This window comes from Elgaria multicarinata, chromosome 8 (assembly GCF_023053635.1).
Source record: "Elgaria multicarinata webbii isolate HBS135686 ecotype San Diego chromosome 8, rElgMul1.1.pri, whole genome shotgun sequence".
Classification (NCBI taxonomy): Eukaryota; Metazoa; Chordata; class Lepidosauria; order Squamata; family Anguidae; genus Elgaria; species Elgaria multicarinata.
In genome coordinates this window covers 106,504,040-106,525,378 of record NC_086178.1, presented here as the reverse complement: position 1 = coordinate 106,525,378, position 21,339 = coordinate 106,504,040, and the positions used below count along the sequence as shown (strand labels likewise).

General features: G+C 40.9%; 1 protein-coding gene across 1 annotated transcript in view; it reads left to right on the top strand.

The window, feature by feature from the left end:
- The first annotated feature begins 427 nt into the window (after positions 1 to 427).
- Positions 428 to 21,339, top strand: part of CSGALNACT2 (chondroitin sulfate N-acetylgalactosaminyltransferase 2) — a 43,024-nt gene continuing 22,112 nt past the window's right edge. Inside the window, exons 1-2 of the mRNA XM_063133159.1 lie at positions 428 to 489; positions 19,153 to 20,381. Of these exons, the coding sequence (XP_062989229.1) occupies positions 19,724 to 20,381 (658 nt within the window). The 5' untranslated portion in view covers positions 428 to 489; positions 19,153 to 19,723. The remainder of the gene's footprint in view (positions 490 to 19,152; positions 20,382 to 21,339) is intronic.

The following is a 21,339-nucleotide window of genomic DNA, read 5'->3' as shown; positions in this document are numbered from 1 at the left end:
GGGTGGGTGGGTGCATGGGGGGCGCGGCGGGAGGGCAGCGGAGAGGTCTCGCCCTCTTGCTGAGCCCTTGGGTCGGCGGCTGAAGGGCGGCTGAGGCGGGGCGGGCCAGGGAGCGCGGACAGACGGGCGGGCGGGCGAGCGAGCCGCCCTGCCCTCCCCACCCCTCCCCTCCTCTCCTCGCCGCTGCCTATCGCTTTAAGGGGCTGCCGCGGCCGGGAGGAGAGTAAGCGCCGAGGCGAGCCAATGCCGCGGCCGCCTCCGTCTCATTTCCTCGCTCGCTCACAGGAAGTGGGGCCGCTGCTCCTGCCGCCGCTACGCCGCGCAGCCTTCAGAAGCCGCCGCGGCTCGCTCCGAAGACGCAGGCGACCGTGGGGATGCCTGCGCTCCAGGTGACCGCTGTGCTTTATTGAGGGGAGGGGGGGGGGGCACATCGCCGCTCCTCTCTTCCCCCCACCCGCCTTATTCTGACTTGCTCGCTGTTTCGCTGCCGTAAGTAGCCACCCGCCCCTTCCCCCCACCCCATGACAACCAGATTTTCATACTTTAGTGTTTGGAGAAGGCGTAAAATATATCCACTCCCACCCGGTGATGTGTGTATAATGTAATGCCGGTGGACGCACGCACGCACGCACACCTGCGTGTGTATTTCTCTCTCTCTCTCTCTCTCTCTCTCAAATTAATCCTCCCACCCGTTTATGCATCTTTCTCATTCTTTCCCCTTCAAGCGCCCCCCCTTTTCTTTCAACCCCCCCACCCCAAATATAGACAAAACCATTCGGGTTTTAAGCTACCTAGCTGAAGATCTCTGGATGCAAACTGGTTAATGCCTTATAGCAGCCTCTCCCCAGCTTGATGCCTCCCAAATGGGTTGGACTTCAACTCCTATCAGGCACAGCCAACATGGCTAATGGTCAGGGATTGTGGGAGTTGTGGTATGAAACATCTGGAGGGCGCCAGATTGGGGGAAGGCTGCCTTATATTCTTCCACACATAGAGTGGTTAAAGAGGGGGTTTCGCCTACTCCAGCCTGGTAGTGTTGCATGTTTGGTGGAGCAGTAAGTTACTGGTTGTTAGTATAGCATCAAGGGTGGTGCTTATTTGGAATAAATTGATTTAGATTATGCAGGGAGAAGTTGCTGGAAACGTGCAAAATTCTTCAATACTTTCCCTTTTTTCCCCTTTTCCCATTTTTCCTGTTAATCTTCAGTCTCCTATCTGTGCCTAGTGTTGTTGACACCCTTTCGCCTAGCCCATTTTGTTAAAGTAATGGTCTAAAATCTCATTCTTTTTTGCCCCCCCCCTTTTCTAATTGCAATTCTTAACGCAGATCAGAATTGCCCACATGATCTCCATGCGCACAGGCCTATGGTGTATCTGTTCTCCCGCTCCCAATTTTGGTTTTGTGCTCCTTCTTTTTTTTCCAGGTACCTCTTTTATATAAAGTTCCATCCGACGAGCGTTTTATTGCACGCTCGTTAATGGGCACTCACGAAGTTTACTCAGGTCCCTCCCATGACATCGTCTGCCGCCTTCTGCCCCTTCTGACTTTCCTTGCGCGACAAAAAAAAAAAACCCTGGTTAAGTCCGATGTATTTTTAAACTCGGAATTGCTGCTCTCTCCTGCTATGTGCAGGAGAAGCAGCGCCATTAGAACAGCGGACTCAATGGGCCTCGTGTTCCTTGGGTACTTCCTCTGTTTTGAAAGAGGAAGTAACTTGAGGAAGGAAAACACGTGCAGAGAAGCGAGGTAGGGAGTGTGTTAACCCCTGGTGTGATGGAGCTTATAGAAAATCTTTTTGCATCTTCCTTCAGACCTGAGGTTCTTCCTGAATCCCTTGTGGAGAAAACTGTTTTTAAGCAATGTCTTAGGATGTGGTATACTTCAAGTCTGGGACGGTAAATAAATGCTATGTTGGGTAGTATTGAGCACTGTGTTTAGAAATGATATACTAATGAAGAACATAGTATGTGTGTGTGAGGCTAGCCATCTCAATGAGACTCAATCACTCATAGTTTGTCTGCCTTTAAAAAAGAAAAAGTGTTATAGGACAGCGAGGAAGCCCCTTATTTTATCTTGTTTGGTTGTACATTTTCAAGTTTAAGAGTTGAACCAATTGAGCTGACTCAAACTGCTACACAGCTGCTGTGTTAGTGTGGCTGAGAACTGAGCTATGAATCAGGAAATCTCTGGTTCAAATATCATCTCTGCTATGAACTTGCTAGGATAGTAACATTAGATTGGATGGCTTATCCAGAATATGATGATGATGATGATGATGATGATAATAATAATAATACTGACCTACGCTATAGGGTTGTTAGGATTAAGGGCAATATATGTGAAGAGTTTTGAACATACCAAACCATTATATAAATGCTAACCATTATTTATACTGAAACAATAAAACTGATTTTAAATTTTGGGTTGTGTACAATTGTGTCCCTCTGCTGACAGAAGGCTCTTTGATCCATCACAGGCTTCTGTGAGTAGAAAGGTGATCTTCACACATTCCCAATTTTTCCTGTATCCTCTTGTACCACCTTCTATACTGTCCCAAAGGATCCCCCAATCCTCTTCAGATTTGGGCCTTAGCTAGATGCACAGGGGATCCCGGGATCAGGGATGGATGATCGCTCCCTCGCCCCAGGATCTCGCCCTCCACTTTAGGCCCGTTTTTCCTGCCGTCTCAGGCTGAGCCCGAGACCACGGAACATGTGGCCAGGCGTTGTGGTTTTCCCCGTTCCTTATGAGGAACCAGGACCTGTGCACGGGTGCAGATCTCCTGAGGAGCTCTGTGCCCATCAGGGGTGGGGTGGGATGAGCAGGGTTTTTTTTTAAAAAAAAGGACTTACCTTTTGCACATGAGCACTCGTACGCTCCTGTCTCTTTAAAAAAAAGCACAAAATGGCGGGCGCGACGCCTCTCCTTCTGAGGTCTTCGCATGCCGTATGTGAACAGAGGGGGAGATCTTGTGATAAAAATATCGTGGGATCTTCACCCCTCCGTCCCGCTAGACCGCTAGGTCTAACTGAGGCTGTAGTCTCTCTCCCTCTTTTCTTCTCACAGAAGTCACTGCTGGGTCAAGGAGTTTCACATTAGCAGAGGGATATGAGCCTTTGTTCTTGTTTGGAGAAATGAGTGGATGCAATACTATGGGCAGCAAATCTCTAATGTCAAGCATATTGTATCTGGTGTGGGAAAGTGTGTTATAAATCAGCAGGCTGTACCTGCAGTTCTAGATTCATCTTAGATGAGAAGTGTGTTAAATGGTGAGTGAAGCCGTTCTCTTTGGTTTGACTTTAGCAACGCCAACTTGCATTGCAGTGACACTGTACAGAATTCTGATTTGGCACCAGTTGAATTAAACCGTATTGGAGTGAATGATGTAGGCTTTCTGGAAAATTTTGAATTGGAGCTCATTTGCATAGGGTCATCTGCATCGGAGAATGTTTGGTTTACATTGGAAAATATTCTGGTGCCCTAGAAAATGATCTAATTTAGCATGTTTATTTTACTCGTGTTTAGTAAATAACAAGGCTAAATGGTACGTAATGTTATTATTTTTTTCACAATATACTTCGAGTATTTGACCTGAAATATCTGAACAACCCCCCCCGAAATTAAAGCACACAATGTGATTTAAGTGTTGTATTATGTAGACCTTTTATTGAAATATTTATAAACATTTATAGACAATAGTATGCACTTCCCTTCCATTGTTTTTCTCTCTCTTAAATTTAAACAAATGTACTGCAAACTACTACACACTAGTAATTTTAGCAACCCAAAGAACTGTGTTTGATATGTTGATAACACACATCTATTTCAAAAGCTTCAACTTTCTTCCATTGAGGTTATTGAGGCACTTTCAGTTTCGCTGTCACTACTCATGAATTCCCTTTCACACTGAGACATCTATGTATTTCAATGACATATGTATTCTCTCACATACTTGCTTGGGACAATCACCTGAAAACATTAATAACGTCTTTGAAACTGCTAAGCTTACCTAATATTGTATTTACATTTGGCATCCATTCATTGTTAATAATGAGCTTATGAAAAAGAACACTTTTGATGGAAAAATAAACCACTAGAAAATTCCCTGGGGGAAAAAATCCATTTTGGAAAACTTTCTACCCATCATTACTTAGTGGAGTTCATACTGGTAATGATGAGGTGCAATTATTTCTTTCCAAAACAAATCAAATGAATACCAGTAGTGCGTCTAGTTTATAAACTTCTATAGATTTAAAGCTATCAAAATTTATTAACTGGATGCACTACTTGTGGTCATTTGTTTTGTTTTGGAGTGCTGCATCCTGAGCGTTGCATTGCCTGCATATCGGCTGAATTATTTGCTTATAATTCAGTCATCAGATGATGTCATGTGAATTCGCTCTAATTATATCTTTCCAGCTAGATGAATTGGCTTGGGGTTCCCCATTCCCTTATGTAGTATAAAAGCATATCCGTCTTTTGCTACTTCACTTTTGGAGTGGGAGCCAAACTGATTCTGATGTCTCATTGGACAGATTCAGACGTAACCATCTTGCTTTAATAGTTCTTTATTAAGGAAACTACGTTAATAAAGTCATCACTTCTACTGAATTGTTCATTCTTAGCAGAGGTTAAATCTTTGTTCCCTTCTGGGTTTGCTTTGGTTGAAGAAAATGTTAGTATAATGCTGCATAGAAAAATTTGAAAGCTGGTGCCTTCTAAATCAGGTTGGAGTCAAGTGGGTGGTCTTCTAATGACAACTAAAAGCTTGATTACCGTTCTTTCATCTGAAGCTATAATTGCACTTATAGAACTGGATGGAAGGTGCTTGGAACAGCCAAGGGCTGATATAACATCTGCTTGTCCTTAAGTAAAATAAAGGGACTAGAAGTGACTCATTGGATTGTGTGTTCCTTCCTGTCTTGCATGTAAACTATCAGAACCTTTAAAGAAAATAAGCTGATTATCCTTTTTTTAAAAAAGACCCTTTTCTTGTTTTCTAGCTTCAAAAGCAGCAAGCTGTAAGTGATAGACAAGATCTGAGTAGGAACTCAGAGGTGGCTGCTTGAGGCACAATCTAAGTGACTTCTGGCCCTCCAGATGTTTTGGCCTACAATTCCCATCATCCCTCACCATTAGCTATGCTGGCTAGGGCCAATGGGAGTTGTAGGCCAAAATTCTGAGAGCCACAGGTTGCCCACTCCTGTGTATTGTGCAACATGGCCTAAATGCACCTCCTGAAATTGAGGGCACTCCCCCAAAACGGGAAGAACTGTTTTTTGTTTTGTCTTTTTATTATTATTTTCCCAAACTCCATTATTTTTGTCAGCCTTCTCAGGGGGAGGGAGGAGATGATGGGATGGCTCATGGTAAGAGGAGATCGGGGGGTGAGTGGGTCAGAAATGGCCTCTGGACCTCCTGAAGTTACCCACCCCAACCTAGATGCTCATGCACCATAAAAAATCTTAAGTAATCCTGAGTCATGATTTGATGTTGCATCTGAACCAATGTTGACACAAACCTGGGGTGAGAGTCTTAACCTAGCATTTGAAATTGCACTTGGTTAACACAAGTACATAGGTAATCCCAGTTGATCAATGCATTTATTTATTTTATTTGTACCTTGGCTTTCTATCAAGCAAATGGTGTTCATGGTCATTAACTATAGATAAGAAGAATGCAGGCACTTGCATGAAAGAGGATCCGATGGATGTTACGTCTACACCATCCCTAAGTGTTCCTTTGCAAATAACCTAAAGCAGCCTTTCCCATCCGGGTGCCCCCAGATATGTGGGGGGAAACTCCTCTCATCCCCAGCCAGAATGCTCAGTTGATGGGGATGATGAGAGTTGTAGTCTAACACATCTGATGGGCGGCAGGTTGACATAGAGTTGCTATGTTGCTTATTGAAATAGGAATTTTTAAAGTTACTGACACAATAAGTGCAATTTTGGTGAGCAAAATCATCCATAAGTATTTTTATATCTGAATTCCTTTAAAGAGTCTGAAAAGGGTCTTGAGGCTTGCCAAATTTATTGTTTTCAAGAATGTGATGGAAAATGGTGGCTCACAGGATGCTTTTAGTATGTTTTTAGGAAGTTTTAACAATGTATACTGTGTTTTGATTAATATTTTATGTATTTTATACTTCTTGATCCCTGCCTCGAACAGGATGGAGAGGCGGGTTAGAATAATTTGTATGATGATGATGATGATGATGATGAAGCAAATAAAATAGACTGGAGAAAAACCTAAGGTTACACTGCTGCTTAATAAGGGCTGGGTGAATTTTCAATGGTTGTATGTTAGTTTCAGTGGGAAAGTAGTCTTGTATGTAAATCTGGAGAATCCAGTTTTGATCATAGAACCAATCCTATACTTCCTAGCTTGGTTATCCTAAAGATGAACGCGGAAAATGGATATATTCAAAGAAAAGCCAAGAAAGTTTACTGCAGAAACGATTAAAGCAGCATTGTGGCTGAGGATCTAACCAGGCAACTAAGAAAATTCAGTTCTATTTCTCACAAAGTCCATAAATCTGCCATATTGTACGACTCTGTTGGTGTCTCCACTTTTATGCCATATGTGAAACGTTAGACACATGTTATGTGGATGCCTTAGAGACGATGTGGGAATTATAATTTTAACTAGCTGAACTTAGATTAACTTAACAGTTCTTAACATAATACTATGGAAAATTCTTTTTGCACTGATATATTGTACACTCAGCATTGTATTTGACTGCATTGCTTTAAGATAACTCAGAGTTTTTGTTTTTGAATGATATTCCAGGCTTGTCTTTAAAACCTGCTGATCTTCCAACTGTCCATTTATTTATGTTTTGATATCCAAAAGAGTGTCTGTTCTAGAGATGACCATTCCAGGGTGATGTGGCTGTGAAGATGTTGCATTTCATGCTTGCATGGAGTGTTCAGTAATGGCTTGGCTCACAGACAGTGGTTATGGTGAACTATTCTTGGTATTTGGTGTTAACGTTTTAAGAAACTCAACTGAGTGGTGGTAGGAGTAGTCATGAGTGCCAGGGCTGCTGATGCATATCTGCCGAAATCGTCTTTATATCCTTTGCTCAGATGTGTTTTGGAAGCAACCTGTTGGACATGCAAGTTGACAAATTATTTATTGTTCCTACAGTCTTCTGCTGCTTGATGTAAAATATCCACACAATCTTGGGGCAGGTGAGTCTTGACTGTACAAAAATTTTAAACAGCATAGATAGTGAAAAACATCCACCATCCCATCTGTGATAGGTATGGCTTTAAATAGAGGTTGGGGGGATTGATGAAAAACTCATTCCCTTGTAATTTAATTCTCCTCCTCTCTGGTGTGTTTCTCTTAATAGAGTGGTGGGGTAACTGCTGTAGAATGCAATCAAATGTGGTATAGTGGCTAAGGTGTTGGACTGGGAGTCGGAAGATCCGGGTTCTAGTCCCCACTCTGCCATGGAAACCCATTGGATGACTTTGGGCCAGTCACAGACTCTCAGCCCAACCTACCTCACAGGGTTGTTGTTGTGAGGATAACATGGAGAGGAGGAGGATTATGTACGCTGCCTTGGGTTCCTTGGATGAAAAAGGTGGGATATAAATTTAATAAATAAAATAATAAATAAATGCCCTTTTCCCTTGCAGCTGATTCTCTTCCCTCCCAGTCACCCTCCTCTAGCAATGGACACCTCTCTTATGAGAAGCATGTGTTGGCAGAGAGGGATGCTTAAAACCAGTGCCTCTTTGAGGTCCCTTATTTCAGCAATTATTTATTTGGTACATAAGTAAGCTACCCCTCAGAAATAGGCTCCCAGGTTAGGTTACACGTAACTAATGCAAACAAATACAATAAAAATATAAGCTAAAGCAAATGGAAAAGCTAGCAGGCCATACACAAATGATAAAACTTGACAGAAACCTTAACCCTAAAACCAGCTAGTCAGCATACTGGACTGCCTTGGGAAATATCAAAAGTATTTGGTACGGGAATAACACCAGGAGCACCCTTGGTCCCTCACTCCAGCTGTTTCCGAGCTGATGTCTGTTGGCAGGGGGACTTGGAGGAGGAGGGCCCCTCATGCCTACAAGGATCAAGCATATTCTTAGATTAGGAGGCACCTCTTCAAATAGCCAGAACTTAGGGTTTTATGGATAACAGCCAACAATTTGAATTGTGCTCAGAAACGGACCGGCAACCAGTGTAGCTGTGAAAGTACTTTTGAGATATTCCATACAGTTGGCTCACAACTGTTAGATTGCCAACTGAAGTTCTAGGAATATCTTCAAGGGGAGCCCCACAAAAAAGCCACTGCAGCAGTCCAGGGGTGGGTAATTTGTGGCACTTCAGATGTTTTGGCTTACAGTTTCCCTAACCAGCGTAACCTTAGTTGATAAAAGCTGCTCTATGTTGATAAAAGCTGCTCTATGCTCTTGGGGTTCAAGTGACAAAGCTGGATTTATCAGCTGCAAAACTGATGCTTTCAGGTGAGTGCAGAACAGTTAAGAACAGATCTTATGTTTGGATCTCAAGAGGCGATAAATACCTCTTGTGAATGGTGTCATGTCTTTTCGAGGTCTATTAAAATAATATTATAAAACTTAATTATAACAGTGATACCTGTTCCATTTGTAAAAGAAAGTTACGTATTCCTCTTGTAAATTGAAAAAACAGTATTTATCGATACATGTTTTTTTCAAATTCATGCTTCAGATCATGATTGTGGCACCATGTAGTATGATACAGCCTGGTTGCTTATAAAAATACCTGCTCTATTTGCAGGCTACATGAATAAGATATGATAAAATAACTTCATAGCCAGATGGCTTTGGTGCTATGGTTGATTCCTGTGTTTTGGCATCCCTGATCTGTATCGTTGTTTAGATAAGCCTGCAAGAAATCATGAATACAATATGGGAGAGGGTCTAGTTAACATAGGCAGGGAAGTTAAATAGCAACTCTCTTCATTGACTACATCTTAAAGGGGTATTTGTATGCTTGAATACTCCGTCCAAGGAAGAAAAAACCCTGAACAAAGGTCTATAGGGGAGGTGGGTTTTAGTGTTATTTTTTAATATGTGCAAGGAGTGTGTTTTGTTTTGGGGAAGAATTAAAACGTGCAACTGCTGTGCCCTCCACCAACAGTCTGAAGTTGTATAGTTCAGGGAAAGCATTAGCACTCAGTTCTGCTGATTGTACAAATTGGCCTAATGTTGGAACAGATAAGATAGTTCCAACACACTGTTTTTCTTAATTAAGATCTGGCGCACCATTCTTATGCTGCCAAAGGGTTTCTTGCAGACTATAGTAAGATTTGTAAGTACCTCGTGTCCTGAGGGGGAGCCCACCCTCTGTGTTTCTTTGTGAGTCATTGTCTTTGATACGCCACCTCCACAGGGTGGGTACATCTCTACATCAAGAATTATTGAATGATCCAGTTGCCCACGATGTAGCAGACCTCCCCTACCGTAGCACTCCTGGGTTTATCTGATTTCAGTAGCAAAGCCGATTAGCAGTTTACGGTTGTCAAAATAAGCTGATTCATAGTTAATATACGTGTGTGACAACTGGTGGCAGAGAAGAAGGAAGTGGGATGGTTTAATTTTAAATTGGTTTAGCCTTTGGTTATAACAAACGATTTGCTAAGAAGCTTGAATTAGTACCTGCGCACTTTGGTTATCAGACACTATTATGAAAATAATAGTTACTCTAAATGAAGCCAAAACCATTAATGAATGTGGCCTCATATTAGGCTGGACATACTGATCTCATTCACACATCATGCCAAGCCACAGTGGCGTGATGTCGGATGGCTTTTCCATCGTGGGTTGTTTTTTGCAAACAGCCCACCCTGAGAACACATGGCTTGTGTTGTTTGGGATGGCTTGTTCTTAGGGTAGCTTGCCATGACATCTGAACCAGGCAGTGTCACTTCAGCGTAGCTTGTTTAAAATGGCGAGAGACCTGCCTGACAAGTGCAAGTGGAAAACCTGCCAGCCTCTCTTCGTGATGATGCTAACGACATCCCTTTTCTATTACATCTTGAAATGACACTAGTCAATTTATCCCTCCATTTCATTGCCTCCATGACAGCGACACCTTCCCTACCAACCACCTTTGGGAAGATTTGTGTAAATTTAACTTTATTTTAATTTTCGGGGAGATTTACACACATCCATTTCAGCACAGTAATTACTGTATTAAAACGGAGTAGTTACTGCGCTTTAGAGAATTCGCCTTTCAATTTGCATATGTTTACCCCTTCAGTCTCTGCTATGTAACTCTAAGTGATATGTGACAGCTAGCAACAGAGACCAGTGGAGGGAAGTGACAAGCACAAAGGGGGTGGTGAGCTGAAAACATCTGGCAGCTTCAGGAGAGAAGGTGTTTTAGAGGTGGCTATGACTTTAGTAGAACTTGAAGCAGCTTTTTTTTTAAAAAAAATGTGTTCACTACCAAAATAAAGGATGAAATTGATAAGAGAGGGATATTTGCTTTGCGAAATAGCAGATAGGTTGTGCAAGACACCCCCTCCCCTCCAATTGCAAATGCATTCCCACATTCATAAAATTATTTCCTCTTTGCAATCTGATGTGTGTTTAGTGGGTGAGGGGGATTTTACTGGGAAGCACTGAAGTGGAGTATGAAATTGACAAGGACATTGGCAAGAGATGGCTATGGCTATGCTGGGTTTAGGCCTAGGAAGGTGACCTGATACCCTCCAGATGTTTTGGACTCCAACTTCCATAAGCTCCGACCAACCTGGCCAATAGTCAGGAATGGTTTTGCGATCCTACACACTTGCACAAGACCCCCCTTTTTAAAAAAAATTGCGAACATTTCCCCACATTCATAAGGGCTCAGAAAGTTAAATCCCTTTGGCAATCTAGCAAAGGTGGGGAAGTTTCCCTCATGAGCTACCAAACCCAGTGGTCCAGTTGCAAAAGGAGTGCTGATGTAGGGAATGAAGAAATGAGGATTTCTGCTACAAAGGCTCCTAGCATGTGCACCTGCCGTGGCTGGGAGGACTGACAGACTGAGGAGAAACAATCCATAAGCAAGCTGCTAAAAGGGCAATCGTCTGTCAGGAGTAACAGGCAACCTACCCACTCACCATAGCTCATTCTCAGAGCGTCTTAGCGTGACATGCAAACTCACCCACTGTCAAAGTTCCTAGCTTTGTATAATTGTGTGCCCTTCATTACTGAAACAGGGGCTAGGCAAGAAATGTAGTCAACATGACAAACATAATCTCCTGGCTGAAAAGCTTGTAGAGAAGGGCCAGCCAAGCTGATGAACATATCGGAGTGGATTCTGTTTTTGTCGTACGTAATATGGGATTTTTCATTGGATAGATGATATTCATAATGCTGAATGCCCATTCACACTCTGCCATTAATATCATTGAAGTATTAACAACTGCTTTAAGTGGTTAAAAGTCCTTGCACTCATTGTGTATTCTTGAAAGGCTTAGAGGACTTGTTTCCACCTTTTGGCCTTGCCCAAGTCAGAGTTGTTCTGCCTCTCGCAGCTCCAGGAAGGCAGGCATTTCAATAGACAGCTGCTTCTTCTTCCTCTAAAGCCTAAACCAGGAGTAGGCAACCTGGTGCCCTCCAGATGTTTTTGACTACAACTCCCAACGTTCCTGACTATTGGCCAGGTTGGCTGGAGCTTATGGAAGTTGGAATCCAAAACATCTGGAGGGTATCAGGTCACTTTCCTTGGCCTAAACCCAGCAAAGCTTGTGGTTCCTCAAGTGGTTGGAGGAAGAGGAAGCTGGGTTGGTTTAATACTTTGAGAGCTGGGTGCAACCCTGTTGCCTTATCCCCTGCTTAAAAAAATAAGAGCTTTGGCATGGTTTTGTCTGTGAGAGACATTTTAAAAGCAAGTTAAAATTGCTTTCCTTCTCAAAGTTAATGAGTGGAGTGCAAGAGATGACTAGCTGTTTTGTCTCTTGATGAGTCATGTTATACAGACGATGTAAGAAGACCTTGGATTGGGTGAAATCCGTTACAAACTGGTCAACATTCTTTAAAATAGGAGATAATGGCAGTGTCATGGGAGATACAGATGTTAATGTGGTTAGGGTGGATGTGGGAAGCCTACATTTCATCTCTGCTCGGCCATAACAGAATGCTAAAAAGTTGTTCTGAGTAGAAGTGTGAGAGAAAAATATAAATTCCCATCGACAGTGTTACAGAATGTAAAAATCTACTAAAGTTGTAAACTGAAGGAACTAATGTTAATGGAAGATTTGGCTTGTAATAGTTTTCCATGCAGACATATTTATTAGCAATATTTGTATAATACTTCTCATTTGAAGCAAATCCTGAAACAGTTTACAAAGCAATAAAAACAAAAATCACGCACACACACACACGTCATGAGATTGGTAGCTCATGGCTGGGGCAAAACCAAAGCAAACAAATTATGTCATCAATGAACTCCTAAAATATGCCAGAATTGATGCCTGACATTCTTCAGAGGGGCGATGGTTTCACAGAGCAGGCATCGCTGCAGAGAAGGTCTGTCCCTGTGTCATTGCCAAATGGAAATCTGTAGGCTGTGGTAAGGACAACAGGGCCACCCCCTGAAGATTGTAGTAGCCTGGAAGGCTGGTATAGAAATTTTTGTGAACCACCCAGAGGGCGGTATAGAAATGCAATAAATAAATATAGGGGGGAGATGTTACTTGAAGTATACAGCTTTATACATATAGGTCTTTGTATGCCCTACACCTTAACCAATACCTTAAACCTGACCTGGTAGCAGACTGGCAGCCAGTGTAAATCTTTTAGCACAGTAATATGTGTGTGGTAACGATAATTTAACCACTGCATTCTGCACTAGCTGCACCTTCTGAACGAGCCTTAAGGATAGTCCTACACAAAGCATATTACAGTAATCCAGTCTTGAGGTTACCAATGTCTGGATCACAGTTGCTAGAAGCAGGTGCAATTGGTATACCAGCCTAAGCTTGTATTAGGTGCTGCTAGCCATAGAGCACCCCCAAAGTGTGAACTTGTTATTTCAGGGAGAGTGCAACACCATCCAGAGCACAAAAACACTTACGAATTTTCATGCAAACTTTAAAAATTCTCAGAGTTCAGGACAAATCCAACCTTGGAGAAATTCTCAAAGTTGAAGATTTTATTTATTACAATTATTTATTTATTTATTAGATTTCTATACCGCCCAATAGCCGGAGCTCTCTGGGCGGTTCACAAAAATTAAAAACATTCAAAGATGAACCGAACTTTGGGAAAATGTGAAACTGAAATTGACAGTTTTGTACAATCCACAGCACAGGAACAACGTCATGGGCACCCAACATATGACTGTAGAGTTCCTGGGGGAAATGTTACATTTGCCTACTACAGGGATGGGAAACCTACAGCTCGTAAGGTTTCCCCATTTTGCCCACTAACTTCTAGGCCCGCCCAGTTTTTGGCCCAGGCCCTGTCCTCTTTCCCAGAGACCATCTGTTCAGTGCTCGTGAGAGGTTGGTCTTCAGTAGAACTGGGCAGGGAAACATTACCCTCTTTCTCTGCCCACAAATAAGGGAGTGGGGCTTTTGGAAGGAGTGGCCATCCCTTGACATTGTCCAGCCTCCAGGAGGTATCAGGGGAAGCAGTCCGGCCTCCACAACCACAACAGTTCGCCACCCCTAGCCCAGTGGTTGTGCTGCTGTGCTGAGTCACTGGCAGAGGCCCTATTTACAGGCAGAGACTGTGCCAATAGCATTTCAACCCTTTTCAGCCTGTGGCACGCTTGGAAATCTGAGGAATTGTCACCATGAAAAAGCTGCTGTGGGGTTTGTCTAGTCTCAAAATAACTGAGTACAAGGCAATGTTTGGGTGTGAGTTCCAAATACCAAACCACATATTTCCTGCAAAAGCACCAAAAATACCAACTTCACAAAAGGAAAACTAGTAATGCTCAGAAAAAAGAAACTTCCCCACCCACCAAACATATACACAGGCTCTCCTCTCCAGTGTCCCAAGCTTATCAGACAGAGGCACAGAGGCTTATCAGACAGAGGTGCATTCTTTTATGTAACTTATGCAGAAAAACAGGGCACTGGCCTTCAGTTGCTCCATGCTTTTTCTTTCTCTCTGATGAAGGAATTCTGTGGAAAAGAAATGAGGTGAGCAAGGCAATTGGAAGGTGGTACTTTGCATTCCAGCTTCCCATGGTATTCCTTTGAATTTTCAGAATAAATCAGGATGCCTTCGCAGTACCAAGGAAAGTGTTTGCAGGTGGCGTGTTCTGTACCCTTGTGAGCATTTTGCCGTCTCTTTGTGGTTTAAATGTTGGAAGGCTTTATTTGGGTTTTCTTTCCAGTCATTTAATGTCATTTTGATATATAAATTGACTACCTTGTTGCTGGCCCAGAAGAATTTTGGATTTAGGTCAAAAGAATTAAAAGCCCACTGAATATAGATGGGCGCTTTATATTGACTTTTTAAAATGATGCACTTTAACGTACAGTAGTTATCTCCTCATGACGACGTAAAACCCCACACCGCTAAATGTGAGGTAGCTTTATTGTGTGAGACTAGTAGGATTTGCAGTTGAGGGAGTAGCTCAGACTTCTGCCTTACGACTTTGCAAAATATCTGGTAGATAAACCAGCTTTAAAACAGTAATCATTCTAGTAAGTCCTATGAAGATCCATGAAGGGTAGTATTTCCTGTAAATTGAATATACATGGTTGTCGCTTGGAAAAATGCACCTTACATAGTTCACTTAAGTGGAAAAATCAAAGAATATCGTGAATATGACTTGTCCCTTGGTTGTAAAATTACTGAGGTTCTTAAGTGGAGTTGAATAATCGCAGAACAATTTAACCAAAGGATCATTTTATAGCCTACAAAGAACCAACATTTGAGAAATGAAATTTACATGTGTCTCAAAAATAAATATGAGTGATTAGATCATGATTGCAATAGAAATGCTTGGCTAGCATAGTAAAAGCTGTCGTGAATTTTGGCTGGGTTCCCTTTGCAGAGTGTTAGTGAGATTTTTTTTGTAAGCAGTAGAGAGGTCTTAGTTATAACTTAAGGTTTTTTTTGGGAGGGAGTAGCACCTATACATCTTACACCAGTTGCTGGGGAACATGTGCGGGTGGGTGCTGTTGGACTCATACCCTGCTTGAGAGTTTCCTGTGGGCAGCTGTGTGAACAGAATCCTGGACTCGATGGACTTTGGGCTGATGTAGCAGAGCTTGTTTTAAGTTCTTGTCACTGACGGTCAGCACACTGGTCTAAAACACTGGAGCTCAAGGAACTGAGACTGGGGCAACACCTGTCTTGCTCATATCTGCCCAGGTGGTTTTCTGCCTTCCTTCCTGCTCCCCCTGTTACAAAAAGTACTAGAATCATGCTTCCCTGTCTCTGGACTGAAGCTCAGTTTAAATATGGCACACAGGATAAACTACCATTTAGGAATGGATAGTGTAATAGCATCCAATATTTTAATAATGGTTAAGTATTTTAAGGTATTAACTCCGTTAGAACAATAGAAAAGATAGTATCATCTAGTTCTATACTTATGCTAACTATTTATTTAACCATACATTTAAAAATGTTCTGAAATATTATAACACTATTAGGTAAGATCAGGGTGGATTTGATTTAAATCAGTTTGAAATAAATCATGATTTAAATCACTACTCAGAAAGACTCGATTTAATCATGTGACTCCCACCCCCCCAAAAAAAAGTGCACTCCTCATCGCTATATTTTACACAACTCAGAGTTACCAAAGAGTAATTCTTGCTGGTATAATCTTAATATTAACAACCAGATGAAGGTTTCATTTTTAGAGTAGCAACTTTTCAGATTAGTTTTACAGTTGTATAAAAAAAATATTGATTTGGTTATACTATTAGAAACACATCATAGATAGATAATTATGAAATTATTGTGAGGTGAACTATCTCCAGTTAATAGGTTAATCATTCATATTTGGATAACTTTTCTGCTGTACTTTATTGGAAGGAGAAAAATAATCTTACAGAAAACTCTGGAAGAGCATGACATTGTGAATGGATGAATGGAATTCATTTACCAAAATATTTAAACAGCCTCATGCTACATAATTAAAAACTAATGCTTATTTCATGATGAATAACCTTTGGACTATAATGCATCTTAAATAGAAAACTATCTTTAGATAGATTTTTCCTCAAAAAGCATTTTATTAATCCAATTTAAATTAAAAAAAAGATTTAAATTTTAAAAAATCCAATTTTAAAAAATAATAATTGATTTTTATCCACCCTGGGTAAGATTTTTATAAATGTGAACGATTCACTGAAATGTTCGCCTCTTTGGCTTTTATCTTCAAACCCCAGGGTCAGCCTATAGTTATTTATTTTTCCTTTTGATTTCATTTTTTAAAAAAATTCTGTAGCAGTTGAGATAAGCAGGCCGCAGGCCAATTCTTTAAGCATCAGGATTATGGCTTCACAATATTTGAGCTCCAACTAGTTGAACACAATCGATTGACCATATCTGATCAGACTGTTGGACAATACGTCAACCCTGATACACTTGGTTAGCATAAGTTGAATTTAAACAGAGTTGTTGATGCCATGTTAGGTATCCATGGCCCAATATTATGTTGTGTCAATGCTGCACATGTAGGTGATAACTTGATTTAAATGTGGTATGTTCATGGAATCCATACTGGGTAAGATGTGGATTTGTTTTCTTAACACATCTGGCATGCTGTTTAAACTGGGCTCCACTACTCATCCATTTCTCCAAATCTTGGTTCTGATTCAGGCTTCTTCTGTCAGTTCCTATTATTGTTTACTGCAAGTCTTAAGAGTATCCACAGCCCCAGCCTGGCTGCAGGTAGTCTTCAAAGTAAGTTTCTGTGAATAATGAACTTGTTCACTGTTCCCCAGTTAACTGAGCCAGTGAAACGACAGGACAAAGAAGTTGAGTTTTGACCTCCAAATTGCAGGTCAGAGGTAGTCATGCTGATTATTGCAATGAAGCAAAAATGGTGGGTCACACCAAATTCAAGTAATAAGTGACTGTGCAGAAGAGGAGACTGTTGGCATTGGAAGTGCATCATAGGGGTCACAGGGGTGGTCTTTGAGGTTTTTTCTCTCTCTCTTTAGGTTAAGGCTTCCATTCCAATAAAAAGTTGCATGTTTCTAGTTACATTGATGTAGCTTTCACATGCAGAGTGATGTGTTGAAATAGGAGATGGGGTATAGAGATGCTTGAATGGTGTAAAGTCATTGATTGGAAGTGGTCTTCTGCCCTTCCAGAATGCACATGAGAGTATTAATTTGAAATACACTTGAGACCTTATTTGCTTTACCATAGTGTAGCTAAAATTCAGTAGAGCTTCTGGAAGATACATAAAGTTGTTTTGGGTATTGGAGCTGCCAGCTGGCCTGCATCTCTGTCTGTTTCCAAAATATTCAGCTTGTAAGGCTATGGCTGTGTGCCTTATTCTTCAGAGAAAAGGAAGCTTGCTTCTCAACTGTAAAATGTGTTTGGATGTAGTGATGACTGGTTAAACAGTTCTGTGTTTCCTTATAACTCTTGTTACTACTTGTCAAGAGTGTGAGCGGTACATCCCTACCAAAAATACTGGGAAAGGTAATAGAGAGATTGAAAGCTGGGTTTGCCTCAGCCCTTTGGCACTTGATGTTTGCTTTCGTGCTTGTTTGCTTCCTTTCTTGATCAAATCATTGACCAGAATCCAGATGTGAAGACTCATCTGCTGTTAATCACTTCTACATGCATGTAACTTTTATTAAACACTCTCAATTTAGTGAGACTCTTATGCATGCATACTTTTCTGTACAAGCATTATCTTAAATATCTATTAAAATGATAAACTAGGCAATCTCATCTTGTCCCCCTGAATATATTCCTTGCCCCTCCCCACAAAGCCAGGCCAAATCAAACACTCTGCCTTTGATAATGTTTGCCAGTACTGCTAATACATCTCTATTCTACTCACACTTTGCACAGAGGTAATATTGTTTAAGAAGTTATGCTGAGATAGCGTCATAAGAAATTACACCATGGCCTTTGGGAAGAATTAGTTTCTCAAATGGGTGGCTGGAGACATTTGGGGCTTTATACCACAAAATCCAGACCATGAATTGTCTGGAAGTCATGCAAAGACCCAAGAGTATTGTGTGATATGAACTTGGGCTTGGCAACCCACTCCACAATCCCAGTGGTTGTGAAAGTGCAGTCCCATATAGAGCCATATACCGTAATCTCTTGGTTATGAAATTGTGCTCAGAATTATAAAGTCTACCAAGGTACTCAATACCTTTTTGGTCAATGTGAAAAGCACACTAGCACTAATGCAAACTGCTGTAGCTTCTCTCTTATGCCTTTAACTTGTTCTTGGGTTCTTTCCCATCTATTCCCATGCCACCCCCATTCGTGGTGACCAATTTGTCCTTCTCATTTTACCTCCTCTCTTCTGATTTTCCAGACTACAGTCCTGTGAGCCCAAGATTACTGGATGATGTTCTCCAGTTTACTGGAGGGGGAAAAGGTTCTCTTCAAACCTCCTAAAAGTTGGAAGGCAATTCCATGACATAGCCCCATCACATTATCTTTAAAACAACACTGTAACTGTCACTTCAAATACAACTAAAAAACATACACACTAGCTATATTTTTGGACATTCTAAATCTGTCAAATTTGATGGTCCATTTCCATTCTGCAAAAAATACAAATACCCCCCAAGGGATGATAGATAATCCTGAAGAGTGATAAAAAAAATGTGATCAGAAATAGAAGCTAAATTCACCACGTTCTTAATACATTTTAAAGCAAAGTAGTTATGATTCTTTCCAGAAATGACTAAGTAGTTCAGGGAAAGAATTCTGTGATAGCCTAGTTATGTGGTTGAAAAAGCCGCTTTTTATTAGTCTTTTGGATGAGTCTGTTTCAGACATTTCCATAAGAAGGAAATCAGTGATGTGTAACTCAGTAGAAAGAATTGAAGCTTTACAACCATCCCTGTTCTGGACCAAAAAATAAAATTTGTCATTCATCATGGCTACATTTTTAGGATATTAAAGCTTGCCTTTATGTGCTTTCCAGATGTCTGTTTGCTTTGTAGTTCTAACCGAGTATATTTCATTTAATTTTAGGTTCTTGCTTAATTTTGCTGACTCAGATCACAGGTTTCCAGGAAGAAGCAAAACTGCCAAAGGAAAAAATCATGCATACTTTCCAACAAAAATTACTGTTCCTACGATATTGATGACATTTGTGGCGTGCATAGATGGATGTGAGCAAAAAATGCCCTCACGGGTATAAGAACATCCAAAAGCTGAGAACTTCTTTCACTTTATACTTCTCAGAATTTCATTATACGTTTTCAGCTGGTTGTCTTTGGAAAACAGAAGCATAATGAAACCTTTGTAACTTCAAGTTTCTATATTTAGACAAATTGCCCTCAGTATAATGGGGACTGTACCTGACAGTTTTGACTGCAATTACTTGCAGTAATGGAAGTTGTAACGATACTGGGATTAGAAGTTGAACAAGCCAACTGTTACTTGAACAAAACAACTGTTGAAATATTTTTTTCTCATCCTCACACAAATGGATGTACCGATTAAGAAAATTGTTTTGCTTCTTTAAAACTATGGCTCCTTTCAGATAATACTAGCAAAGTATGACCAAAATTACTATAAAAAAGCTAAAAGTGTTCTAAGAATGCCCAGAAGAGGCTTAATTTTTCAAGCCAGGACTCGATGGCTGTTGGTCGGAGTTGCTTTACTCTTGAGCTTATTGCTGATCATGTACCTTCTTGAATGTGCTCCACAAACAGATAGCAATGGATCACTCCCTGGTGTTGTAGGGGAGAATTTTGGTAAGGAGCACTACCAAGCCCTCTTGCAAGAGCAGGAAGAGCACTACCAAACCAGGGCTATGAGCCTCAAGCGCCAAATTGCCCAGTTAAAGCAGGAGCTTCAGGAAATGAGTGATAAGTTGAAATTGTTACAGGAAAAGAAAAGCCCAAGAGTCAACAGCATGGGCTACCAAAGCACCAAAGAACAAGCACCCAATGATCTCCTAGAATACCTGCATTCTCAAATAGACAAAGCTGAAGTGAGCGTGGGAGCCAAGCTGCCTAGTGAATATGGGGTCATTCCTTTTGAAAGCTTTACCTCCGCGAAAGTGTTTCAGTTGGAGATGGGGCTCACACGACATCCAGAGGAGAAACCGGTCAGAAAAGATAAGCGAGATGAATTGATGGAAGTAATTGAGGCTGGTCTAGAGGTAATCAATAATCCAGATGAAGAAGACGGTCAAGATGATGATGATGGAATAGAGGATAAGCAGCTTTACAACGAAAATGATTTCATAGAAGGTACTGTGTTAATGTAATTCTAGTTTGTGTTAAAGCATTCTGTACAAAACAAATTGGCAGAATCTGTGAAACAGTTGACAGTGAGTTAATTTGTTTTGCTTTTACACAAAGTGTGATTAATGGGGCTAAAATGTTTTAGATTAGCAGCGAGCTTAGTCCAGTTCAGATGTAATGCTGAAACCAGGTTTTAGAGACCATAGAATTGTAAGGGCTCCTCTCTACTGGTGTAGGAATTCTTCTCCCCTCTCGATCCCTTCTACCTCGGTATGTTCCTAACCCAAATACTTCAAGTGAATTTATGAATGTACGTGTTTTCTTTTTAACCTGTGAGATAATTGCATAATTGACAAAGCCAAGTTGAGCTTATTGGTGTACGCATGCGGTGAGGGTGGGCACTCTTCTGAAGCTCTCTCCTAATGCCTAAATTCTCACTCATCTCTCAGACTGAACCAGCATCAGTTACAGATATTCTAGGGGCTAGATGCCAGAGATTTTTCCAATTTAATAATTAGAATTATATTGCAATTCTTCAGAATTCAAGGAACCAGTAAGAATGCTACAACTGAATAATAGCAAGTAGATACAAAAATAATAATAATAAAAATCCACATATTCAAGTAGGGCCAGAAATAGTTACTGGCCTTGTGTCTGTGATGTGTTTCATATTTATTTATTTATTTATTTATTTATTACATTTTTATACCGCCCAATAGCCGAAGCTCTCTGGGCGGTTCACAAAAATTAAAACCATAATAAAACAACCAGGAGGTTAAAAACACAAATACAAAATACAGTATAAAAAGCACAACCAGGATAAAACCATGCAGCAAAAATTGATATAAGATTAAAATACAGAGTTAGAACAGTAAAATTTAAATTGAAGTTAAAATTAAGCATTAAAACACAGAGAGAATAAAAAGGTCTTCAGCTGGCGATGAAAAGAGTACAGTGTAGGCGC